The sequence below is a fragment of the Leptinotarsa decemlineata genome, unplaced genomic scaffold (assembly GCF_025532065.1).
Source record: "Leptinotarsa decemlineata unplaced genomic scaffold, Ldec_3_MD MMD2_tig00026307_RagTag_RagTag, whole genome shotgun sequence".
NCBI classification, from domain to species: domain Eukaryota; kingdom Metazoa; phylum Arthropoda; class Insecta; order Coleoptera; family Chrysomelidae; genus Leptinotarsa; species Leptinotarsa decemlineata.
In genome coordinates, this window is record NW_027412681.1 from 741,188 (window position 1) to 769,149 (window position 27,962).

Here is a 27,962-nt window from a genome sequence, read left to right on the forward strand (position 1 = left end):
CCGTGCTTCGAATTAATAGCGCCCCGGAGATTATTCATGATCATGGAGTTCCCTGTGTACCGGCTGTCCCGCAAAAATGCGACAGTTGATTCCTGAGGGTACATTTACGATATCTAGAAAATTTTTTGATTTAAATTTACTTTCTTTAATAACAATCGACCTCATCTCTTTGAAATTACCAAACCAAAAAGGACGATTCGAAGGTCGCGATTTATTGATTACATTTTCACACTTATTGATCATAATAACTACTACCTGGGCTGAAAGTATCGTGCCTAACACAAAGATGGCACTAGTCTCATTGCATTCAGCGTTTTTTCAGTCAGTACTAACCTCCAAAAGAAAGCTGTTGAAATCTCATGATATTCTACTCATAATTTTGTGAGTTATTGTGCTAAAAGTGACACCACCTTTGGTATTTTCAAAACTATGGATAAAAACAGTTTCGTGTTTAAATTTTACACTGTTTCTTGATGGAAAAATACCGTTCAAGCAAAGCAGTGGCTTGAAAAGTGTTATAAGGCCTCCGTTCCATCAGAAACAACAATGGGGAATGTTCCTCAATTTGGGTTATTACACCAAATGCAAGTTTGAACAAAATAAAGTTGAGTTTAATTCATGAGTTTTTCAAATTCACTTTGAAAAGTATTCAAATTGATGTTTCAAATGATGGGTTTTGATTTTTATAGGGACTTGTTTCTAATTCACATATTGGCAACAGCGCCTACATCAAGTTGAAATAATTTATACGTACATAAGATATTCTACGTTTAAAAAGAAAAATTATCTTTATGAATCAACAATTGAGGCAAAATATAAATTATAATTCAATACCACCTCCACAAGCCACATAACAGTTGTTTTGTTATTTATTTATACAGGGTGTAACATAAGTACGTTAAAATATTCAAGTGACGTATTCCTGAGACAATTTTAAAAAAAAAAGTCTATATGAACTTGTGTCCGAAAATGCTTCGTTTGGGAAATACCGGGTGTTGAAATTGAATTTTTTTGTTAGCTTTTTGAAAAAACTCTTGCAAAAAATAAATTATTTGCACGAATATCGGCGTTATTTTGACGTGGGAAATCATAATTTCGTAATAATTTTCATGTAACATCTAGAGGGCACTGCGTACGCTGTCATTATTTATTTCAAATTGCCCTAACTTTTTTGACAGTAAACTTTTCATGAAAAAACCTAATTTCCACAGCTTTCTCAAGTAAAAAAGGTACATCTCCTCAACAACGCTGGAGGTGATCGTTTTCGTTTACAATTTTCTATATCGATGGATATTACTTTATAGCCAAATTTTATTTCATTAAGTTTTGTCACTCTCCGCTTGCAAATTGAGTTAATTAAATCGAGTAGGGTATGAAAGTTTGTTTAAAAAAATAGAAGTTCATAACATCGATACAGAAAGTTGCGTGGCCAATATAAACACAGATTTGCACAAAACATTCCTATACTCGGAGAATCATCGACTGAAAATCAATGCAAATAAAACTTTGGCCTTATGCATAGGATCTCAAAAACAAATAGTAGAAACTCAGTGTAACTTTAGGCTCACTCTCAATAACGCAGACATTGACTGGGTAGACAGTGCTAAAAATCTTGGCGTAACCAACATGGTTACGCCATGTCGCCCCATTTTTGTTAAAAATGAAGGAGCTGAATATGAGGTACAGAGTCCAATATTTGATAAAAATGTTTTTGTTTAACTTGCTTCAAACTAAAACACCTAGTTATTTATATAGTCTATTAAGCAGGCATCCTGACATACATATGGTCAATTTGAGAATTAACTCATTCAACATAGCTAGACACCGTACTTCCAAATTTCAAGGATGTTTTTCTCATATAGCCCCTTCTTATCTGAATGAAATTTCACCCCATTAAAATCATAATATTCATAATAATTAGCATAATAAATAGCATAATGAAATCATAATAATTCACAACACAACAAAGTTTTTGTTTCGGGGTTGAAATTAGATGATTTTAATGTATTTCCACGTGTTAAAACCGAAAGTGACCATAAAAATTATATATTAGCTCTTGTTTTCAAGATATAGTATCATTATATTATATATATATGTATATTGAGTTTTCAACAAATGAAATATTTCATCACCAACAGTTGGTACACATGTTTGTTTACATAACATATATATATATATATATATATATATATATATATATATATATATATATATATATATATATATATATATATATATGTGGTGAAATAACATTTGAGGCTCTGAAACGTAAAATGACACCTATCGTTAAGACAGCCTATGAACATTATTTTGGTGTGAAAGTTGGGGACCAAGATAAATCATGGGCTCCTCATATATGTTGTAATTCTTGTTCCGTCATATTGCGAGAGTGGCTGAAAAATAAAAACCGGGCAATGGCTTTTGCAGTACCTATGGTTTGGCGTGAGCCTACCAATCATACAGACGACTGTTATTTCTGCTTAACTCCTCCCATTAAGCAAGGTTCATCTATGAAGAAAAGAGGAACGGTTAAATACCCTAATCTCCCATCTGCTCTTCGGCCTGTACCACACTCAGACAATTTGCCAGTCCCTTCTCCACCCCAAAACTATGAAATTTTAGAGGAAGGTGATGAAGACTGTTTAGAAGGAGCAACCCATCCTTCTACATCCTATGACCCTGATTTTGAGGTAAGCGATAGGTCTAGTGATCCGCACAGAATTAGTCAAGCAGAGTTGAGTGACCTTATAAGAGATCTTCGCTTGTCTAAGGAAAAGGCTGAGCTGTTAGGGTCAAGACTACAACAGTGGAATCTTCTAAAACATGATGTGAAAATATCTCAGTACAGACAGCGTCAAAAAGATTTGCTTCCTTTTTTTGAGAAAAAAGAAAACCTCGTAGTTTGTTCTGATGTTAATGGTTTGATGGACTGCTTGAATTTGGATCACACTCCATCTGAATGGAGACTGTTTATAGACTCTTCAAAACTAAGCTTAAAAGCTGTACTTCTGCATAATGGAAATCAGCTACCCTCTATTCCTATAGGTCATGCAGTTCACATGAAGGAAACGGCTATAAATATGAAAACACTTCTCCAATCAATCAAATATGAACAACACAAGTGGCACATCTGTGGTGATCTGAAAGTCATTGCTATACTCCTAGGAATGCAATTAGGGTTCACCAAGTACTGTTGTTTTTTGTGTCTGTGGGACAGTCGGGATAGAAAATCTCACTATAAAAAAATGAACTGGCCTACACGAGACCTAAACCCTAATGAGAAAAATGTAGTTTACGAGCCTCTTGTAGATCCTAAGGATGTTCTCCTTCCCCCATTACATATTAAGTTGAGACTAATGAAAAACTTTGTGAAGGCCATGGACCGGGAAGGACAAGCTTTTAAGTACTTGAGAGCAAAGTTTCCCAGGTTGAGTGATGCTAAAGTCAAGGAAGGCATCTTTATTGGGCCTCAAATCCGTGAAATCGTAAATGATCCTGCTTTTGACATGATTTTAACAGGAAATGAAAAAAGAGCCTGGGAAGCCTTTAAGGGGGTTGTACATGGGTTTTTAGGTAACAAAAGAGATGATAACTTCACAGCATTGGTTAAAGAGCTTCTTCAAGCTTACCACCAACTTGGATGCAACATGTCCTTAAAAATTCATTTTCTTCACTCTCATCTTAATTTCTTCCCACAAAACTGTGGAGCTGTGAGTGACGAACATGGAGAAAGATTCCATCAAGACATTGCCTTAATGGAACAGAGATATCAGGGCCGTTGGAATGAAGCAATGCTTGCAGACTACTGCTGGTCTGTGTGTAGGGATGCTCCAGAAGTGTTTTATAAAAGACAAGCTAAACGACAGCGGTCTTACAATGAATCGGATGGACTTAATTGAAATTTGGTGGTACAAACTTCTTTTATTTGTCAAAACACTAAGAATAATGTTTTTTTTTATTAATTTTGTACTTAAAATATTCTAAAAGAAACATAACAATATTGTTTTATGTACTTTCACTTTTCACGTATAGTATAACTACTCTTTAAGATTAAGTACTGTGTATCTCAAAAACCAGAGCTAATAAAAATTTTTCATTGTTATTTTCGTTTTTATCACCCCAAAATTAGTAGAAATTGACTAATTTAGTGTAGGAAACATTCAAAAAATATTTTTTTGTTGTGTTGTGAGCATCACAGATGCTAACTGCTCAGTGCTAATTTAAAAGATTTAAAATTCAATGTACGGTAGTGCAGTGAAATTGTTAAATTGAACAAAATAATGTTAGGAATATTGAGAATTATTAGCGACTATATGATGTATTATTTTTTCTCTTCTCTATCATTGTTATGATACTGAATAAGTATGTTTATAATTATTTTCTTATACTTACTGTATAATTTTTGGGAAAGGTGGAAGATAGCCTTTGGCTAACCCTTTTCATTTTATGTATAAATGTATCTTTATGCATAATAAACGATATTATTATTAAAATGACTGAGATCATGTTGGCCTATTTTGAAGAGTTTGACGATAGATTCAGCTTGGTTTTGACATAGATAATTCAAAGAGAAATCAAATATTTTATGAAATAGGTGAATCCCCCCACAAGCTTTACCATCATACAATTCAAGATTTATTTTCTTCTTTTCTGTGCTATAAATAAAAGCCTAAAAGTTTGTTCTCATTATTAATTTGTTGTTGTGACGGCGTTTTTTTGACCTAGATGTCACATTTTCGACAGACCGAATAAAATTATCATATATCATAAGCCACTTATCGCGCAGTTTGCATTGTATTCCAATCACTACAAAAATTCATTCTCTAGTCTTTTAGGCTCACTTTCACTGCCATGTTCACGAAGTACGCTTTGCGATCCTTCTTGCTGAGGACAAGGAAGTTTTCCTCGAAACCATGTCCCGGGCCAGCCGCTGTATCGAAGAGGGACGACTATTACAAAACGTTGGCCGAGGATACGAACGAGTCCAAACCACCAGGTTGGGATTCTGCGCTTCCATATGAAAAAATTCCCGGCCCCAAGCCGCTGCCTATTGTGGAGAATTTGCGGAGGTTGCTGCCAGTTGTTGGAGAACTACACAAATCTCCCATCTTGAAGATGTTGAACCAGTGAGTCGGAAATACTATTAAGTAATGCAACAATCCCAAATGATTCACTTCTGAAAGCAAATTTAAGATACCTTAAGAAAATGAGGGCTTTATACAAGATTTGATTTTTTTTTCGTAAGTAGGTTTATTACACACATCGGAAAAGTCTAGGAATATTTTTATAACATACTAAATATCATAAAAGTAAATGCATGAGGTCGTTTAATTTCGATTGAATTGGTACACTCGACCACCCTGTAGATTTCTATGGGTTGAACAAAGCCTGCAAAAACGGTAACTAATCTTTTATCAAGTTTTTTTACAAACTGTAGGTTTTCGGCTAAAATGAATAATCTGAAAGTGTCGAGTTTGTACATTCTATGCAGTTCTTGCTCAGCAATTAAACTAGAAATATTGTGCTTCAACATGGAACGTCATCACTTACCATTGGTTGAGGTGAATAGAGCTGTAGGGCTTCTTCAAGGTGGCATGCGACAAAATGATGTAGCTCTTCGTTTGGGGGTCTCCCAAAGTGTTATCAGTCGATTGTGGCGGCGTTTCCGTGAAACTGGCAGTCCAGCCGAACAACATCCAGGGCGAGGACGCGCTACAACTGCAGTTCAAGACCGATTTTTGGTCTTAACCTCAAGAAGACAACCGACAATCACAGCACCTGAGTTGGTTAACGTGTTGCAGCAGACGCACCAGGTAACAATTGGTCGTGATACTGTCAGAAATCGACTGCATGAAGCAGATCTCCACAACAGAAGGCCACTTAGATGTCCACCTTTGTCGAGAGGCATTCGCGGTAGAAGATTAGAGTGGTGTCAAGAACATCAAAACTGGAATGCAAATGATTGGGCCACAGTTTTGTTTACAGACGAATCCAGATTTGGATTTCATCCAGATTCTCGTCGAGTAAGACAGTGGAGACGTCCTGGAAATAATGAACGTTTGAGACACGTCCAGGAAGTCCACACATACAGAGGTGGTACAGTAATGCTATGGGGCGGAATCATGATCGGCAGCAGAACCGATCTCGTTTTTCCAAATCGCTTCCTCACAGCTCGACAGTACCTCGACACCATTCTTCTACCTATCGTCCGTCCGTTTGCTGGTGCTGTTGGTGAAAACTTCCACCTAATGCACGATAATGCTCGTCCACATGTCGCGCGTCTAGTGACTGACTGGCTCACCAACGAAGGAGTTGATGTATTGCCATGGCCAGCACAATCACCGGACCTGAATCCCATCGAGCATGTGTGGGACATGCTTCAACGAAGAATTACTCCGCATATGGGGAACATTCACACAACGTTTCAATTGAGAGAGCGTTTAATCGCTGAATGGGCAAATGTACCTCAACAAGACATTGACAATCTCATTTTGTCGATGCACGATAGATGTAGAGCATGCAGCATGTTTTAAAAGAGGTGCAAAAAATGTGGGACGTAGACAACCGTATTGAACACAATATTGAACCAATCATAATTCACTTTGATGATAGCGGTAGCAACAGTGACGAACCTGAGGTTGAAGATTAGACGAAAATTTGTACATTTACATTTATATTATATTCTATTATCAAAAATTTGTAATTTGTATTTTCTAGTACCCCTGACGATGAGTTTAAGTTACTCGAAAGCTTGAGAATAGTTATAAAGAGTTCACTTATCAATTGCTGCAACCCAATAGTGAAAAAAGTACTTGAAAGTTTTTCCAAATCGAAATATATATATATATATATATATATATATATATATATATATATATATATTTCGATTTGGAAAAACTTTCAAGTACAGAATGAAAATATATTGCAACAAACTGAACTTTTCGTCTGGAAACCAGTTTAGTTTTATGAAAAACAAGTTGATTCCTGATGTTGTTTGCTACATGACAAATAACAATAACATTTTTATAATACTGAAAAATATCTGAATTACTCAGAAATCGCATGTCAATTTTTGTCAATGTTGCCTATACTAAATGATAAGGCAAATGACATTGATTTTCCCTTAGACAATCTCTTGTCTAAGGATTTTTCATTCGATTTTCAGATCCAGGGAACAATATGGGGATGTGGTGGTTTCGAAAGATATTCTTGGAAAGCCGGACTCTGTATATATTTATAACGTCAAGGACATCGAAAACGTAGGTTTATCAAGTTAATATCTGGTTGTAACTCTATTTTTTCCTGCCAATCTGTAGTCATTGTTGAATTTTATATTTGTTTATACTCCTATGGCTCCACTAGATCAATTTCACCATCTAATTATCACACTGAAGTGATTATCAGAAGCAAAGCACTGTGGTAAAAAGCAGGGTCGCACTCAGCCCATTTGCTACATCAATTTGTTCGTGCTGGTAGTCTACTTCTAAAGGAATATTCAATCAGAAATTTTCGACACAAAATGTAAAGGAATCCATGGGAGTGTACATGAACGTTGCTAAGTACAATAAATGATGGATTCTCTCAGATAAAGTAGGGAATACTCACAAGTATACGTTCAAACATGATTGCAGATGTGAGTGGAAAACCAAATGCTATTAGTTAATATTTTACGACAGTTGAATAGTGACTAATCATCATTGCAGGTTCTCAGAAATTCAGGGAGCTATCCAGTGAGGAAAGTTATAGACATTTTTGTGTATTACCGAACAGTTGTTAGAAAAGACATATTTCAAGATTTCGGAGGAATTTTAACGGTGTAAGTTATTTCAAGAGCAAACAGTACAACATCTTCCAGATCAGCTCAAGAATTTGTTGAAATACAAAATGTTGATAATTTTTCCCCGCTGGTTGTTCTGGAAGAGTTTGGGCCAGTTCTGCTTTCAACACACTACTATTTCAAATATTTTTGAACCGCTACCGTTAATCAACCTTTTTTAAATTTACTTGTTCGAGCGAAATAATATCGCAGATCTCACTGTTTCACTCCCATCTAGACAAGGCGAAGATTGGTTCAGAAGCAGATCAGTTGTCAATCCTATTCTCATGCAGCCAAAAGCCATCCATCCGTACATGACAAGGCTTGATGGAGTAGCAGGGGAGCTAGTAGAGAATATGAGGCATTTCTCGAGGCTCAACGAAAACCATCAGATGCCGGACAATTTCGAGAACGACCTATACAAGTGGGCTCTGGAATCAGTCGGTATCATGGCTCTCAATAAGCATTTCGGTAAGCGAACAGACATATTGGCCCCAGAATGGAGCCTTGGGGTACTTTCTGTGTTGGGTTTGTTATGAGCGACTCGTTCTTTTACAGGTTGTCTGGATTTGACGACACCGGAAGATTCCGATCCGAAGAAACTAGTCAGTGCCATTTTAGATATGTTTGACCACTTGTTTCTCATCGAAATAGCGCCACCGCTCTGGAAGTTATTCAGTACGCCGTTGTACAAGAAATTCGTCAAAAATTTGGATTTCGTGAACAGGTATTCACTTTAATTTCGAAAAATATGATTTACTTTCAATGATTGTTTCAAAAATACACAACACATATTCTGAAAAGACAAAATTTTCTTCAAAAGATTATTTCAGAATACTTATTTCGGTAGCCGGGCGGTTCGATGCCCTAGTCTGAACGATCGATTTTCTCTTGCTATCGTCCAACACGTGTTAGGAATCACACGTTAAAAGGTAGGACCTTGTTGATCCTTAGCTCGCACGAGTTTCTACTTTTGAGGGTTGTCGTTCGTAGGGGTGCGACAGCTGGTTAATGGAAAAACATATTTTAAACATATAAAAAGATTATAATATGGCCGTTAAACCTCTTTAGCATCCTCGAAAATTTCATACCACTTGTTAAAGATCGCTTGCTCTCCGGTTTTTCGGAATTTCAGTGAAAATTGCAGGTTTTGACCTTAAGTTCCATGCTGGTCATGGTAAAAAAATAATTTACACGATGGCAAGCAGTGGTCAAGAAACACTTCAATGTGAGATTTCGCAAATCAATAGCTTGTTCAGGCATGGTATACTGCATAGATACTACACTAGTGTTGACACGCCTGAAGAAAGGATTGTAGACCTGGTCCAAGGAAACGATAGCGTCCGTTATAAAACATTGTCGTATATTGGTGAATCCACCAATGACATCGCTCGTTTTTTTTAAATGCTTGGACGTGGATTATAGAACAGAAACTACCTTAAAAAGATTTATAAAAAACCAATAAAGATAAAACTTCAGTGTCGGATAGATCAACTTGTGGCAAGAGCCACAAGTTGACTTGTGGCTCTTGCCAAAATTTTATATTGGCCAAATGGGGAGAAGTTTTTCCCAAAGAAATGAAGAGCATAGAAGTTGTTTCTTGAATGGAAAGATCGATTCCACATTTGCAAACCATCCTTCATCAGAAGGACATGACTTCAATCACGACTATGTCGTGTTACATTATTCAGAAGATGGAAGTTTGGAACTCCATCTTTTAGAATGTTTAGAAATGAATAGTCCATGGTTCGTCTACAGACCTGGTCCAAGGAAACGACAACGTCCGTTATAAGACATTATTCGTGAATCCACCAATAGTATCGCTCGCTTTTTTTTAATGCTTGGACGTGATTATAGAACAGAAACTAACTTAAAAAGATTTATCAAAAACCAATAAAGACAAAACTTCAGTGTCGGATAGACACTGACACATAGAAGAGTATACAAGTTGACTTGTGGCTCTTGCCAAAACTTTATATTTACTAAATGGGGAGAAGTTTTTCCCAAAGAATTGAAGAGCATAGAAGTTGTTTCTTTTGCAAACCATCCTTCATCAGAAGGACATAACTTCTGAATTAAAGGGGTTATATTTTTAAGAGTGATTAATTTTTGAGAAAGTTTTTGGCTTTCTACTACTCCATCTTTATATGACTTCAATCACGACTATGACGCGTTATAGTCGAAAAAATCTTTATTGTGAATAGTTAAAGTTATCGGCATCTCAAAGGCCAAAAAAACCAATACAGAGAAAGAATGCCGCTACGAACTAGTCCACGTGGACTGAAGAATCGGCGGTTCGTATTGAATGATTTTTACTAACTGAGTTTTATGATTGGCTGAAGAGTTATAAAATAAAATTTGAAGTCATGTTATTGTGACGAATAGAAATCGGGGAATGCGGGGATGGTTATCGCCGTTATGTCGTCAATGTTCAGTTCAGGAACTGATTACGATTTGAGTGTTGAAATTCGATATTGGTGCAGTTATAATTACCTAAAATTTTTGTTATCTGTTTAAAATGTGGCGTGTTTGGACAAATACTAATAGTAAAACGAGTGTGATAACAATGCAGACTTTTTCCTGTGTAGTGATTCCAATAGCGATGGTGCATTTGAATATTGAAGCACAGAGAGTATGTTTCAATGTATATAAGAATCTACATCTCAAGTTTGGTTTCGAGGGAAACAAACTGTTACAAGCAAAATCAGATTTGGCCGAAATTCCTTTCTCAACTGTAGGTAAAATAGCCAAAAACAAACCTTATGAACGCAAGACGCGATGTGATACGGGATTACCAAAACCTTTAGTTGTTCGTCTAATAAAATCATTAAAAAAACAATATACGGCTGTTAAAAAAGCAATGAGATTCCTACAACTGAAATTATAAAGAAGGAAATTATAATTGTTTTGTCATCTATGATAAATATGAAATGTGTAGTCTTTATAGTCACTTGTTTGTATTGTTTAAAGTGTTTGTAGACTTTACAGTCACTTGTTTGTGATGTATTTATTATACTCTATTATTTCTTGCTCTGTAATTGGGCTATGTCCTGTAGAGTATTGTATTACAAATAAATAAATGAATGAATAAATAAATTAAACTGCTCAGAATCACCAAGTGTTTCTTCTCTTCAAAACGTTGTGGATTTTCATGCAGTTTTATTACATTTGAACAATAATACGATACTCTTTTTCATGGTTATTTATAACTGAAATGGGATAACAAATACTTTTTTCTAGCGTCATTATAAAGAGCATCGACGAGGCATTGGCTGAACCCATCGACGAGTCAGTGCCCGAACACGAGCTAAGTATTCTTCACAGACTTGGGAAACGAGACAAAAAAGTGGCCTTCACCATGGTGATGGACATGCTGATATTCGGAGTGGATACGGTTAGCAAAAACTACAGAAATCGAATAACTGACGCGAAAGGATATTTGCTAACAAATTTATTTCCAGACCGGCAAAACCTTAGGGGCAATACTCTACTTCTTAGCAAAGAATCCGGAGAAGCAAGCCAAGCTGCGGGAGGAGATTTTTAAAGTAATTCCTGAGAAAGACTCCAATATTACAGCAGAGAGATTGAAAAAGTTATCATACTTGAGAGCTGTAATAAAGGAGTCCACCAGGATTGCTCCAGTTACTATTGGATCTTTCAGGACTACGGTGAAAGATCTTGTTCTAGGAGGTTATCAGATTCCAAAAGGGGTAAGTTACAGCAGAAAAATAACAAGTAGAGAAAAGTTTTTTATATATCGAACCGATCAGAATTGACCAGATCTATAAATTAACACCAGGGCCGTCGCCATGGGGGGATGGGGGAGGAGCCCCCCCCTACTTTTTCAACTTGGGAAAAAGTTGGGAAATTTTGGGGCGTGAAGATGAATGAAAATTTAAAAAAAATGAAAATGAGAGAAAATAAAGGGAGAGGTAATGAGAACAGGGAAAGAACCAGAAGAAAAATTCTCAACTTTTCGCTGTTTTTTCGACTTGGAAAAGTTGGGAAATTTCGGGCCTTGAAGATAGAAAAAATAATAGTAGAAAACAATAAGCACAATATTATTTAAGTGTTGTTTCCTTTCATTCGTATTGAATATTCCTATACATGGTGGAAGACCAAGGACCTTGGTCCAAAGTAGAAGAATTCCCTTATTATTTTTATAATTACCAAAAAAATTTTTTGGTTTGTGCATACCTTAACGGGCATAAGCATTCAACCAATCTTTGGATAGCTAAGTGAGAAAATTAATATATCACAGTAGTAACTAATCCCTCGGCTTTCATTTTTTCGAAAGTTGGAAAATTTTGCTGGTGAAGTTGGGAAAATTTGGATTCCCTCCCCCCTGGTTTTTTTCTCGCTACGGCTCTGCTTACTACCTCTAAGCCAATAACAGATGAGCAAATACATAACTTTATTTCATCCATTCCAGTGAATCAACAGTTTTTTTTTAGAAGAAATGACGTTTCAGTTTAGACTTTTGATCAGTTTTCAATGAAAAATAATAATAATTTTCATTTCATTTGAGGCTTTATAATATCCATTGATACAGTTTAGGTATTTCAACTCGTAAAATAAATTTCAATACCAACTTCACTAAATGTATAACATAGGAAAACTATAGAATAAACTCCTAAATATGATTTTGTATTTTACTCAACCGAAACTGGTACTATTATCTATAACTGCCGAATGGAATTTGTAATTCAATTCATTCAAAATTCTTCACAAATGAATATTTTTGAAAATATTCCTCGCTAAAATTACTCACTTCTGTTTGAGTTTGAGGTTAATTTTGAGTAATCGCCACATCGCTCGAAATGAACAAACTCTATTTCATTCGAAATTGAATATTTACAGATTCTCATTTCATTTTTCAGACTAATATAACGGTGGTATCGATTTGCACGTCGAATTCTTCGGAACACTTCAAAGACCCGGAAAAGTTCGTACCAGAACGTTGGCTGCGAGAAATAGATGACGATTACTCCAAAAATGTGAATCCATTCGCAAGTCTGCCATTTGGATTCGGGCCCAGAAAGTGTGTCGGCATGAGATTTGCCAATTTTGAGCTAGAGTTGGTTCTCATGAAGGTAATTCTGAGAAGTTTATTGTGAATGAATGTTTTTACGTCGACCGGAAGGTTAGCCACTTCCTGTCAAGAATGAACGGTAATTCTCTCAAGGTCCTTGAACTTGGTCTCTTTTAACGACAACATCGTTTGACAACAACAAATGTATAATCCTTTTCCATTTTTTCTAGATTATAAGAAATTTTGAGTTGTCCTGGGAACATTCCGATATGGAGTTTGCTTCACATTTGTTGTACGGAATAAGCAATCCATTGAAAATCACTGTGAAAGAAGTGACTAGATGAAAAATGTATTATGTACCTACTACTTAGAATTTGGATTTAATAAAATTAGGGTCATTTTCATAATGTGGTTTGTTTCATCCGAATTTTATAGATGTAGAACCGACAGTAGATTTCCGAAAAACCAAATAAACACATCGAAAAACTTCTCTTACCCGATAAAACGATGACAGCACCTAGATGAGGTTAGGTTAGGTCCAAAGTGAGTGGATCTATTCGACCCTCCACCGCAACCCGCAAGGGTTTATTGTGGCTCACATCTATTCACAATCGACCAAATAAACCCAGCTTCGGCTGTGATGAGCTCTGAAAACCTGATTCGGTCCTCAGCGGCTCTGCTGTTTCATCAGATCCAGTGCTCTCTACTCAGGTATAGTACTTTATAAGGCAGTTTGTAGTTGACAGTTGATGACAGTTGACAGTTGATGACAGTTGACAGTTGATGCGTTGCTATTGGCCGAAGTGTTATTACCTGTTAACGACGTAACATTGCATTGCGCTGTTGCCATTTTAGCATCTTTTGCTGGATGTCTGGAGTTTTATTTGGAATTAATTAGCCAAATCATGAAACGTTTTCCTTTTAATCCAGTATAGCTAAAATTATTACACTTGGACCACCAATCACGTCAAATATTTTGAAAAGGTTTATTGTTGATATAAATGCATTAGATCGTGAAAGGAGATTATATTAAGATACACTGATAATTTATCAAAATGTAAAGCAGTCGATATGCTGAAATTTTGGCAGGATGTAAATAAAGTGAGTAATGGTGATGGGTCACAAGCGTATCCCAATTTAATGGAATTAATTGCTTTCATATTCACATTACCACACAGCAGTGTGGTAATGTGAATATGAATATTGTGAATAAAACAAAAATCAGAAATCGACTGAATTCTGATACCCTCAGTGCAATTCTTCACTCTAAAAGAGTTATATTGAACAATGAGAAATACTGTTACAACTTTGAACATACATACATTTTATGATGACATTTCTAAGGAAATGTGATCATAAAATGTATGAATCAAAATAATAGTAGTAGGTAGTTGATGATCAAAATATACTTGGCCACTAATTTTCTCTTTGTTTTTGTTCAAATATTCATTTACAAGAGAGTTCTGTTTATTTTTTTTTTCATTTATTATCTTGGCCATTAATTTTTTGTTTGTTTTTGCTCAATTATTTATTTATAAGAGAGCCCTGTTCATTTTTTTTATTTATTGTGTAAGAATGAATATTCATTTCAATATATTTTCTGTTTTAAACTTTGTATTTATATAGTTTTGGTCACAATTACCCATTCATTTTTTGTTCAATAAGCAGAATTTCTGAAATCTGGTGATATTTTTCCAAATCTACGAACTAGAAAGCACCAGTCATTATATAATTCAATATTTATTCTCTTCTCTTCCGTGATCTAAAGAGAAGCTTAGAAATATGTTATCATTTCTAATTTGTTATTGCTACAACGTATTTCTGACCTATTACCAATTTTCAAGATCACATTAGTCGACGGATTGAATAAAATTATCATATCTCATAAGCCACATGTCGCGCAGTCAGCATTTTACTCCAAACACCACAAAAATCGAATAGCCAGTTCCTTTGTCTCACTTTTACTGCCATGTTCACGAAGTACGCTTCGCGATCCTTCTTGCTGAGGACAAGGAAAGTTTCTTCGAAGCCGGGCGCAGGGCCGGACGCTGTATCGAAGAGGGACGACTATTATAAAACGTTGGCCGAGGATACGAACGAGTCCAAACCACCAGGTTGGGATTCTGCGCTTCCATATGAAAAAATTCCCGGCCCCAAGCCGCTGCCTATTGTGGAGAATTTGCGGAGGTTGCTGCCAGTTGTTGGAGAACTACCCAAGTCTCCCATTTTAAAGATGTTGAATCAGTGAGTCGAAAATTATTTACTTTTGAAAGTAAATTTTGGATACCTCATGAGAATGGGGGCTATATACAAGGTTTTTTTCGTAAGTAGGTTTATTGTTTCTATGGAGAGTTGTAGAGAATTACCTGTATAAATTGTAATCTTCGAGGCTCAGTATTATCTCTGTATTTATACCAAATTTTTCACTTTTTGTAGATGTTTCTTTCAAGATAACCGAAACAAAACGTTTTGTTTCGGGAATAAACTCAAATAATTATTCATACTCACATACTCAGGAAGTTCCTGGAATTTTCAATTAAAATTTGATCTGATATTTGGTACACAAATTTAGTTTTGATGACAATACAATTTGATGAATTCTGTATCATTGTGAAGCCAAGATGGCTGCAGCTACAAAATGGCGGATTACATAATTTTTCACAACTACCTCAATATGGGGATCAAATGACAGGATTTGACTAGTACTTCAGTAGTACACTACGAATCAAATCAAATCAATTGTAAATATGCTTTATTACCCAAGATTTGAACATCTTATTGGCAACACTCGCTCGCAGAAAAACTTGAAATCATTAACTGGAAAAGGCATCCTTCAAATTAACCATATTGACGTAAGTTTTTACGTATTAGCTTCGACATATTCACATAAATTATTTATGTAAATATGGGGTAAAAAATCTTAGAAATGTAACGAAGTATTTACATAAATGTATTACATAAACATGTTCCATTAAATTTATGTCATATTTACGTAAATGTAACAAATGTGTATGCTGGAATGGCACATTAAATGAACAGATACAAGCTGTAAAATAATGCTTGGAAACAAGAGCAGAGTAGGGATATGGACAGAACGATATGAACAGATACAAATATAATTACATGAATATTGAGTGAATGTAAATATATAATTCTACGTAATGAACATTGATAGCCAATTCGTGTTGATTTCAATAACTTGCTTATATAAAACTACGTGCCAATCACGTACAAGGAATTCTTTTACTTTCTTTCAGAATTGGAAGTAAGCTAAGACTAAAGGACAAAAAATGAATGATTGATTTTTAAAATGAAATATATGTTACATATCTATATGAAAATACAGTAAATTAATATGGACGAACAATGATAACAGATATATTCTATTTTCAAGTACTAACGGGGATTATTTATTTGGGAGTATATCACGAACAATGTCTCTATTGGTATCAAAAACATACTTTTTGAAGATGGTTTTCATCAGGTTAATATTATTTATTTTATAAATGTATGTATTATACATATCAGGTGTAAGAAGTTGAAAATTTTTGCACTGATATTTGTAAGAGTGTTGTCCAAGTGACTTTCATTTAAAATAGACCTTTTTGAATCCAGACATGGCAACAAAATGGATATGAATAATTATAGGTCTGATTCGAAATCCAATTAAGCAAAAAAATTGAAAAAAAAATACAGTACAAAATTGAATTATATTCCAACGAACTGAACTTTTCCTCTGACAAACAGTTTTGATTTATTAAAAAACAAATTGATTCAAGATGTTATTTGCTACATGAGATTCCGATAAATTAGTGTGATCGAACCGTATTCAGCGATAAAGATTCATATAATCTTGAAACAGTGACGGCTCGTGCATTGAAGAACAGGGGAGGCTTAAGTCATATACACACAGAAAAGCCCGCTGGAGGCGCGAACAATTTTATGTTGTTGCACGCTTTGCTCAATACTAAAGTTAGGGCCTGGGCATGACAGTGCGTAAAAAGTGCTGAACAAATCGTCAGCTGTGCGCCCAGATGAAACATCATGAAAACCCATAAAACGTTCTACCACATTACCATCTTTGACATATCTAAAAACGATTGAAAGTTGTGATGTACAGGTAATATCGGTAGTTTCATCAATTTCCCATGCAAAAAAAGAATCACTTTCAATCTCCTTGCTTATATTTTCCTTAATAATATATGCCACACTGTCTATAATAAGCTCATTTTGGATGGTTTTTGAGGGGCCCGAAAAAACGCTACCGTTTAAAAAAGTGCCAAATTGTGAATCATATTTGACCCATAACATTAAAGGTTCCTTGTAATTGCCGCGATTAATCGAATCTTCGGTTTCATCGTGTCCACGAATAGCTAATTCTTGGGAACCCAAATAAATCGTAATATCAATAAGTCTTTTTAAATTCGATCGATTTTCTCTAACCTGATTATTAAAAGAAATTATGGCCTCCTTTTGAGCTGTATCTAAAGCTGTTGCAACATTTTGTTTGCTAAATAATTTTAATTTACACGACGAAAATATATGCTCATTAGATTTAAAATGTCTTTCTGTAGAACGAGGTAAATTTTTTAAATCGGAGTATCATATTTTAGATCATGTTTGGTATAAGGTGTGTACGGAAAATAAAACACAGGGCCAACAAAAACGTTTTTCTCGTTTAATGGAGCCGGTTAACCAATCGCATTTATCGTACCAACTTAGAAAACACTTTGAAATATTACCAAAAAGCACTGGTATAATATAATACTGTCTGTTTTATACACAAATAACAAATATTATCAAGATTTTTTAGTCCCGGTCCGCCACGGTATCCCGTCCGAATAATTAAATAAAAAACAAACGCATTCGTACACTAACGGAGACCAACTGGAGGCAAGCCTCCTCTGACGCTATAATTTCTGCAACTGAAATTACAAATCGGGACGTATGTCGTTGGTTGGATCAGTCTTGTGGAGCCTGTATTTTTTAAAGCGGTCGGAGACTTGGCTCCCTTGCAACGTATGGCATTTATTATTTCGGGTTGATGGTTTATTCGTAATTCGTTCATGGGCGGTGCGTTTGAGTTTTGTTGATGCAGGATACAGTGTGGTATGTACTACGTAGTGAGTGGTAGTGTTTTTTCGGGCATATTTTGTATTTATATTAGAAATTAATGGTAAAGTAATGATATCCAAGCATTTTAAGAAAATAATAATCATAATTATTTGTCAATATCTTTCAATTTATTGCGATAAATAGCCTCAAATTTTATGGGGAGGCTAAGTCTCCCTTACCTCCTCTGACGAGCCGCCACTGTCTTGAAAGGAAGCAAAATCCAAAAACAACGTTTCAACGTTTACATTCGATTGGATGATAGGGTAACAATAATATTTTTATTTTTATGTCATATCTACGATCTTCTCATAAACACATATTGTTTATGGAAACTTTGTTACTTTTTGCTATTATAGATATAACTCTTACATAATTGTTCAATTAATTGACTGATTGATTCGGTCGTTACTTGATGAAGATCCATAGTAATTTTATAAACTACCCTCCACGATTTGATCTCCACAAACTTAGTTTGTGGAGCTTCTGATAATTCCTCTTCCATATTCTCTGTTTCACTATCACTGTCGTCATTTAAAATAATACTGATTTTATTTCCACCACTAATATGGAAGTGTTTAATCTCCATATAGTCTTTTTCAACTAAAATTACTTTTTTAATCCCTTTCTGCCAGTCTTCTTCAGTACTATCAGATAATTATTCTTTGATTAGCTCTATTACCTTCTTATCAAATTTTGGAAAATTATTTTTACGCCTTATGCTTTGTTTCAATTCTCCCCAAATCAACTCGATGGGATTGAAAACACAAAAATAGGGGAGAAGTCTCAGTATGGTGAGTAGATGCTTTTCAGCAATACTCTCAAGGGCATACACTTTTTCAAATATTTTTGTCTGTAAATTTTCAAGTAGTTGATTTTTGGTATAGTAATCTTCAAAATACAAATGTTTATCCATTAAAAAACTTTGTATCTCATCTTTCGTCGAATTGAGCTGTCGCGAATGATAGGAAGCGTTATCAAGAACTATTACACTATTTGCATCCAAATTTGGGATCAATGTGTTTTCAAACCATTACACGAAAATATTAGCTTCCATGTTCTTAAGATAATCAACATTGCAGTCTTCTCCTTCCTCCACAATGCAAAGTGATTAGTCGCAATCCTGTGTTTGCAGGCATGTTAGGCGTACATATTCTTGAACCATCAGTCCACCCTTTCGTAACTGTGTCGTGAGTGTCATACCGAGTTTCGTCCAAATAGAAAATTTGCCGTTGTTCTTGTCTATATTTAGTTATTTGTTCTAAGTATTTGTTACGCAATTCCACTATTCTTCTGCTTTCCATAACTGCTTGACGTTTGATTATTATTTTAAATCTAAATCCTAGTTTCTTCATCCAATTCTGAAGAGTTTTGTCAAAGCAGCTCACGTTATGGCTGAAAGTATTCAATTTCTTCCATATGTTTTCAATTGCAGGAATCTCATTGCTTTTGTAACAGTCGTATATTGTTTTTCATAAGGTTTGTTTTTGGCTGTTTTACGTACAGTTGAGAAAGGAATTTCGGCCAAATCTGATTTTGCTTGTAATAATTCGTTTCCCTCGAAACCAAACTTGAGAAGTAGATTCTTATTTACATTGAAACATACTCTCTGTGTTTCAATATTCAAATGCATCCGAGTCCAATTCACTGTTACCTCTTTCTCGCATTGTTCACCATTGCTATTGGAATCTCTACACTGGAAAGTCTGCGTTGTTATAATACTCGTTATTACTATTAGTAACTGTCCAAGGACGCCACATTTTAAACAGATAACAAAAATTTTAAGTAATTATAACTGCACCAATATCGAATTTCAACACTCAAATCGGGATCAGTTCCTGAACTGAAAACGACGACGATAGCTAAGGCCGCATTTTACTTTGTTAGTAAAAATTTTCCAATACGAACTGCCAATTCTACAGTCCACGTGGACTAGTTCGCTGCCGGTTCATTTCTATGTATTGTTTTTTAGACCTTTGGGAGTGCCGACAACTTTAAGAGTGCACAATATCGTTTACTTCGACTATACCAAGCTCGCCGGGTCAGCTAGTTGATCATAAAAATATGTGACTAGTACATGATATAACTTGTAATATTTTGTTCCATGTTCCTTTGGAAAAAAAATGTGAAATTTGATTAGCTTAGTTTAGATTAGAATTGGTGTGTAAAAATAATACAACTACATGATATTTAAAAACTGTCAATAAATTCCCTGTGTAACTTAATATTTCCAATTTCTATAAGTATACAGAGTGATAAAAATAGTATTGTTATGAAACTCAGCATCACTACATTAATAATGTTATTCAGCTGAAAAATATCTGAATTACTCAGAAATCGCATGTCAATTTTTGTCAATATTTTCTATATTAGATGATAAGGCAAATTATTTTGATTTTCCTTTCGATTTTCAGATCCAGGGAACAATATGGGGATGTGGTGGTTTGGAAAAATATTCTTGGGAAGCCAGACTCTGTATATATTTATAACATCAAGGACATTGAAAACGTAGGTTAATCAGATAATATCTGGTTGTTACTCTATTTTTCCTACCAATCTGTAGTCTTTGTTGAATTTTAAATTTGTCAATACTCCCATGGCCCCTCTAGATCACTTTCACCTTCCCAATCAACACATTGAAGCGATTATCAGAGCATATTCAGCTCAATTTATATACCCAAATCAGATCAGCCCATTTGCTACAATAATGTGTTTGTGCTGACAGTTTTCTTTTGATATTGAAGAAGAGAGAAATACCGTTTGGGAAATTCCATTCAAATTTTCAACAAATTGAGAACAGAAAATGTAAAGGAATCCATGGGAGTGTACATAAACGCTGCTAAGTATAATAAATGATGAATTATCTCAGACAAACTAGAGATTGTGTGTAAGTTCAGACATGATTACAGATGTGAGCGGAAAAACAAATACTAGTAAGTGACATATTACGACATATTAATAGTGATTAATTATCATTGCAGCTTCTAAGGAATTCAGGGCCCTATCCAGTGAGAACAGTTTTAGATATTTTTGTGTATTATCGAACAGTTCTGAGAAAAGAGATATTTCAAGACGTCGGAGGAGTTTTAACGGTGTAAGTCATTCCAAAAACAAACAGTACAATATCTTCCAGATCAGCTCAAATGTTTGTCGATATACAAAATGTTGATGATTTTTTTTCAACTGACTGTTCTGTGAGAGTTTGGGTCCGTTCTGCTTCCAATACACTACTATTTTAAATATTTTCAAACCATTATTGTGCATGAACCTTATTTTGATTTACTTGTGCAGATAATTGTGAACTGATAAAGTAAATCTCACTGTTTCAATCCCGTCTAGGCAAGGCGAAGATTGGTTCAAAATCAGATCAGTTGTCAATCCTATTCTCATGCAGCCAAAAGCCATCAATCCGTACGTGACAAAGCTTGATGGAGTAGCAGGGGAGCTAGTAGAGAATATGAGGCATTTCTCGAGGCTCAACGAAAACCATCAGATGCCGGACGATTTCGTGAACGAGTTGTACAAGTGGGCTCTGGAATCGGTCGGTATCATGGCTCTCAATAAACATTTCGGTAAGCGAAAAAACATATCGGGCCCAGAATGGAGCCTTGGGGTGTGGGGTTTGTTTTGAGCGACTCGTTCCTTTACAGGTTGTCTGGATTTGACGGCCCCGCAAGATTCTGATTCGAAGAAACTAGTCACTGCAATTTTGAATATGTTTCTCCACTTTTATCTCTTCGAAATAGCGCCACCGCTTTGGAAATTCATCAGCACGCCGTTGTACAAGAAATTCGTCAAAAATTTGGATTTTGTAAATAGGTAATAAATGAGTACCTGCCAGCTCCAATTGACTGAATTTCGAAAAATATGATTTATTTACTTTCCATACTAGTTTCAAAGAAACAAAGATCTTAACTCAGGTATTTCAGGTATATTTCTGACCGATGATCTCTCTGAATGATGCAACTAATGTCGAAACCGCTCGCAGATAATTAAGAGAAGATATAAAGCTTCAGATCCTTTTTGTGAAATTTAATATTAAAATACTGAAAATAAAGGAAAATTAGTTGCATCAATCATTTATTCATTCATTCTATATATATATATATATATATATATATATATATATATATATATATATATATATATATATATATATATATATCTTTGGCACCCCGAAAAAAAAATCATAAAACAAAAAAAATTGGAATCAGTAGAAAGTATGGCCTCCACGCTGGTTTATTACGGCCCTACATCTATCGTGCATCGACAAAATGAGATTGTCAATGTCTTGTTGAGGTACATTTGCCCATTCAGCGATTAAAAGCTCTCTCAATTGAAACGTTGTGTGAATGTTCCCCATATGCGGAGTAATTCTTCGTTGAAGCATGTCCCACATATGCTCGATGGGATTTAGGTCCGGTGATTGTGCTGGCCATGGCAATACATCAACTCCTTCGTTGGTGAGCCAGTCAGTCACTAGACGTGCGACATATGGACGAGCATTATCGTGCATTAGGTGGAAGTTTTCACCAACAGCACCAGCAAACGGACGGACGATAGGTAGAAGAATGGTGTCGAGGTACTGTCGAGCTGTGAGGGAGCGATTTGGAAAAACGAGATCGGTTCTGCAGCCGATCATGATTCCGCCCCATAGCATTACTGTACTACCTCTGTATGTGTGGACTTCCTGGACGTGTCTCAAACGTTCATTATTTCCAGGTCGTCTCTACAATCTTACTCGACGAGAATCTGGATGAAATCCAAATCTGGATTCGTCTGTGAACAAAACTGTGGCCCAATCATTTGCATTCCAGTTTTGATGTTCTTGACACCACTCTAATCTTCTACCGCGATTGCCTCTCGACAAAGGTGGACAGGTGGACATCTAAGTGGCCTTCTGTTGTGGAGATCTGCTTCATGCAGTCGATTTCTGACAGTATCACGACCAATGGTTACCTGGTGCGTCTGCTGCAACACGTTAACCAACCCAGGTGCTGTGATTGTCGGTTGTCTTCCTGCGGTTAAGACAAAAAATCAGTCTTGAACTGCAGTGGTAGCACGTCCTCGCCCTGGATGTTGTTCGACTGGACTGCCAGTTTCACGGAAACGCCGCCACAATCGACTGATAACACTTTGGGAGACCCCCAAACGAAGAGCTACATCATTTTGTCGCATGCCACCTTGAAGAAGCCCTACAGCTCTATTCATCTCAGCCAATGGTAAGTGATGGCGTTCCATGTTAAAGCACAATATTTCCAGTTTAATTGCTGAGCAAGAACTGCATAGAATGTACAAACTCGACACTTTCAGATTATTCATTTTAGCCGAAAACCTACAGTTTGTAAAAAACTTAATAAAAGATTAGTTACCGTTTTTGCAGGCTTTGTTCAACCCATAGAAATCTACAGGGTGGTCGAGTGTACCAATTTAATCGAAATTGAACGATATATATATATATATATATATATATATATATATATATATATATATATATATATATATATGATATTACTTACACGCTGCTGTCCATAAAAGCCTATTTTACGCCCTTGATACATAAATAACTATTAATGTCTAGCGTCATTATAAAGAGCATCGACGAGGCCTTGACCGAACCCATCGACGAGTCAGTGCCCGAACACGAGCTGAGTATCCTTCACAGACTTGGGAAACGAGACAAAAAAGTGGCCTTCACCATGGTGATAGACATGCTGATTTCTGGAGTGGACACGGTTAGCGAAAACTACAGAATTCGAATAACTGACGCGAAAGAAAATTTGATAACAACTTCATTTTCAGACCGGCAAAATCTTGGGGGCGATACTCTACTTCCTAGCAAAGAATCCGGAGAAGCAAGCCAAGCTGCGGGAGGAGATTTTTAAAGTAGTTCCTGAGAAAGACTCCAATATTACAGCAGAGAGATTGGAAAAGTTACCCTACTTGAAAGCCGTAATAAAGGAGTCCAACAGGATTGCTCCTGTTATTATTGGATCCTTCAGGACCACGGTGAAAGATCTTGTTCTAGGAGGTTACCAGATTCCTAAAGGGGTGAGTTTCAACAGAAAAATAACAACTAGCGAAAAGTGTCTTTATATCGAACCAATCAGAGTTCACCAGATTCATAACTCATTACCTCTAGGCCAATCACAGATGAGCATATGAGATCCGGCTATTGAATAACGAGACTGGTTACGACAAAGGGTTTCATTATAAAAATCGTTCTACATTCGAATGCTCCCTTTCAATATACTCCCCTTCTCTCGCCACACACCTTTCCATACGTTTTTTCCATTGATCAAAACAGTGCTGGAAGTCTTCTTTGGTGAGGGTCTTTAGGAGCTCTGCCGTATTTTGCTCTGCCGCTTCCATCGACTCAAATCGGGTCCCTTTCAAAGCAAATGTTATCTTCGGAAACAAAAAAAGTCGCACGGTGCCAAATCTGGTGATTACGGCGCGTGTTCGCACTGGAGTGCGTTTATCGGCCAAATACCCACAAACCACTCACTCTATAGACGCTTCACGGCAATGGTATTGGTCGAAGATGCTTTTGAAGTTCGTTGTTCCCACCTGTAGAGGTCGCAGCAATAATTTGTCAAATTATAAGCATGCGTAGTTGACGACAATGCTGTCAGTTGGCACGATTTTCAGCTCCCTCTATAACTTAGAATCGGAACTAAACAAATAAGCGGGAAACTTGAACGCAACCATTGAACCTTTTCCTAGAGATCAATTACCCTAACACCAAACTGATATTTTTTGCACTCGGCGCGCGTTTCGCTAACAAGGTTAGCATCTTCAGGAGAAGAAAATTATTACAGTATCAATTGATAGACGAAGATGCTAACCTTGTTAGCAAAACACGCGTCGAGTACAAAAAATATCAGTTTGATTTTTGGGAAAGAAAGTTTTTGGCTTTCTACTACTCCATCTTGATACAAAAAAATGATGAGGGAACCTTCCAAAGGAAGGAAGGAAGTAATCAATTTGAAAATTGATTACTTCATTCCTTTCTTATTCAATTTGAAAATTGATTACTTCCTTTCTTTCTTTGGAAGATTCCCTCATTCTTTTTTTGTATCAAGATGAAGTAGTAGAAAGTCAAAAACTTTCTTTCCCAAAAATTAATTACTCCTAAAAATATAACCCCTTCAATTAAAATCAGTTTGGTGTTAGGGTAATTGATCTCTAGGTTCACCAAAGGTTTCAATCTCATATTCAATCTCTTATTAGCTCAACCATTGTTTACTTTTAAATTGTTACATATAAATATTCTAATTTTCTACTGAAATCAAAATAAAGTAATTGCTATGGTCGATTCCAATAACAAGATAGAAACAGTTCATGTAACAGTTCATGCAATAATGAATTTTCAAGGTGGGAGTGAAACATAATTCGCATATGAAGGGTAAATTATTGTAATGTTATAAAGTTTGGCATTGTAAATAAAACAGGTTAATCAAATAAAACAATAATATAATATCAAGCCCATAAACTATTACATGTAGTGGCTTTTTCATTTTTTTTTTAAATTCTATTTAAATAGATTTCATATGCCTGAATCTTAACTGAATTAGTACCAGTATGGTACTGTAAGGTGAATATTGTTGACAATAGTACTATTTAATCTTTCACAAGTGTCAAACTGTAATATCATTTCCATGGCAACTAAGATTTAAATTGAAATATTAGGTCTTAGTTTTAGTTAATTTACGTGAAAACTTGAATGTAATTCCGTTATTTTCATTAAAAATATTTACGCTGTTTTTTTTTCATCTGGCGGTACTTTATTGTTGAAATCATAAAAAAAATATCTCATGGCTATATCTGTTGATATAGCCATGAGATAATTGTAACTGTTAGCTGTTTTTGTAACTGTTAGCTGTGTGAGTTTTCGAATTTTTGAGTTGTCATAACTTTGTTAATAATGAATATTTTTTCATGAAATTTTGGTCACACCTGTTTAGAGGCACTCTGAATCCAGCGGCGTAGTGATTTTTCCAATAAAAAAACCGCTAATAAATAATCCCGATTTTCGACTAAGAAAAAATATCGTAGTATGCCCTGAAACTTTAATAAACATTTCAAATTTTGTCCCAAGGTACACCTTTCAGTACTTGACATTTCAAAAAAAAATTATTGAAATCGGTTTACAACTTCAAATTTTAGGGGGGTGTTTCCATTAAAAATGGGTCACACTGTATATTTTCAACAACCTTTCAATCAACCCCAGTAAATAAAGAATTTCATGTGATTATATTCGGTTGTTTGAAAAGTTTTGTCCGTTGTTTAGTCCACTCTTAACTGTAATAATCAGTGAATACCTACTTTTTGAATTTATTCGAAGTATAAAATTTGGATTCTCGGGATTCGATAAAGTCGACGAAGGCCTTTTTGTCTGGTCCTGATTGGCGAAGGTTATACCGGTGGAAAAGTTATTGAATTATCACGTTATTTTTTAGACTCACGTAACGGCGGTATCGATTTGCACGTCAAATTCTTCGGAACACTTCAAGGACCCAGAAAAGTTCATGCCAGAACGTTGGCTGCGAGAAACAGATGACGAATACTCCTTCAAAAAGGTGAATCCATTCGCAAGTCTGCCATTTGGATTCGGGCCCAGAAATTGTGTCGGCATGAGATTTGCCAATTTGGAGCTGGAGTTAGTTCTCACGAAGGTAATTACTGAGAAGTTTATTGTGAATGGATGTTTTCACGATATTTCGATATTTCCGTCAGCCGGAAAGTTAGCCACTTCCAATTCAAAATAAACTATAATTTTTCCCAGGTCCCTGTTAATTTATTAGTTTAACGTCAACGTAGTTTGGCCACAACAAATTATATTAATTTCTCATATTTTTTTCTAGGTTATGAGGAATTTCGAGTTGTCCTGGGAACATCCCGATATGAAGTTTGCTTCACATTTATTTTACGGAATCAGCAATCCATTGAAACTTACTGTAAAAGAAGTGACTAGATGAAAAATGTATTATGTGCTACTCTCAATTTGAATTTGATGAAATTGGGGAATGTTCCTCAATTTGGGTTATTACAGCAAATGCAAGTTTGAACAAAATAAAGCTGAGTTTTTCAGATTCACTTCGAAAAGTATTCAAATTGATGTTTCAAATGCTGGGTTTAAATTTTTATTTCACATAATTTTCTAATTCACATATTGGCAACAGCGCCTATATCAAGTTGAAATAATTTATACGTATCTAGATGTTCTACTTTAAAAAAGGAAAATTATCTCTATTAATCAACAATTAAGGCAAAATATAAATCATAGTTCAATACCACCTCCACAAGCGACATATTTATTTATATAGAGGAAGATAGGTTAGGTGCACAGAATGTCTCGGAACATAAGTGAACAGAACAGCACGCCTCTCAAATATGTCATCTTTGTTTGTCTCAAACAAGTAACAGATTCGTTGTCCTTTATAAATGCATTATTTCATTTCTCTTTTTTAAGTATTTAAATAATTTTTTAAAGAAAAAGGTTGAAATGATAAATTTAAAATGCGTTGTTTTAGAGCTCTTTTATGAAAACTACTTGATTTTCGTTAAGAGGAACATTCCCCATTCAGATTTTCATACATATCCAACAAGAAATGGTAACTTCATTAGGTTGGAAATACATTCAACTAATTTATATGAGAACAGTCCATCCTACGTAGGAGCAAAGCTATTTAATAATCTTCCCGATTACATAAAAAGGGAAAATAAAGAAATGAATTTCAAACAAACCCTGAAAAAATCCTAATTAACGGGCCTTTTTACAATGTCGCTGAATATCTAAGTCGATGAGAGTGTTTTGCATAAATATTTAATATACTTTATTTTTTCTTCTTTTTTTCCTTGTGTTTGTGTGACACTTTCATGTATTTATTCGTTGTATTTCACGTTTTGTGAAGATTTATATGTATGTATAATGTCGACGTATCCTATATCAACTTGTGATCATGAAGGATTCAATAAATTATTATTAGTTACTATTAT

The 27,962-nt window shown here is 35.3% G+C and overlaps 2 protein-coding genes across 2 annotated transcripts; both read left to right on the top strand.

Annotated features, from left to right (window-relative positions):
• The first annotated feature begins 4,786 nt into the window (after positions 1-4,786).
• LOC111514588 (probable cytochrome P450 12a5, mitochondrial) lies at positions 4,787-13,255 on the top strand. The gene is made up of 9 exons (XM_023170847.2): positions 4,787-5,126; positions 7,166-7,259; positions 7,704-7,816; positions 8,055-8,287; positions 8,375-8,543; positions 11,057-11,210; positions 11,278-11,526; positions 12,697-12,909; positions 13,079-13,255. Exons 1-9 carry the CDS (start codon positions 4,852-4,854, stop codon positions 13,190-13,192), a joined length of 1,614 nt encoding a protein of 537 aa, XP_023026615.2. The 5' UTR covers positions 4,787-4,851; the 3' UTR covers positions 13,193-13,255.
• Positions 13,256-14,700: 1,445 nt separating this feature from the next.
• On the top strand, positions 14,701-27,955 carry LOC111514589 (probable cytochrome P450 12a5, mitochondrial). Its single transcript, XM_074181245.1, has 9 exons — positions 14,701-15,092; positions 20,375-20,468; positions 20,942-21,054; positions 21,300-21,532; positions 21,611-21,779; positions 23,542-23,695; positions 23,763-24,011; positions 26,423-26,638; positions 26,828-27,955. Exons 1-9 carry the CDS (start codon positions 14,818-14,820, stop codon positions 26,939-26,941), a joined length of 1,617 nt encoding a protein of 538 aa, XP_074037346.1. The 5' UTR covers positions 14,701-14,817; the 3' UTR covers positions 26,942-27,955.
• Positions 27,956-27,962: the final 7 nt, after the last annotated feature.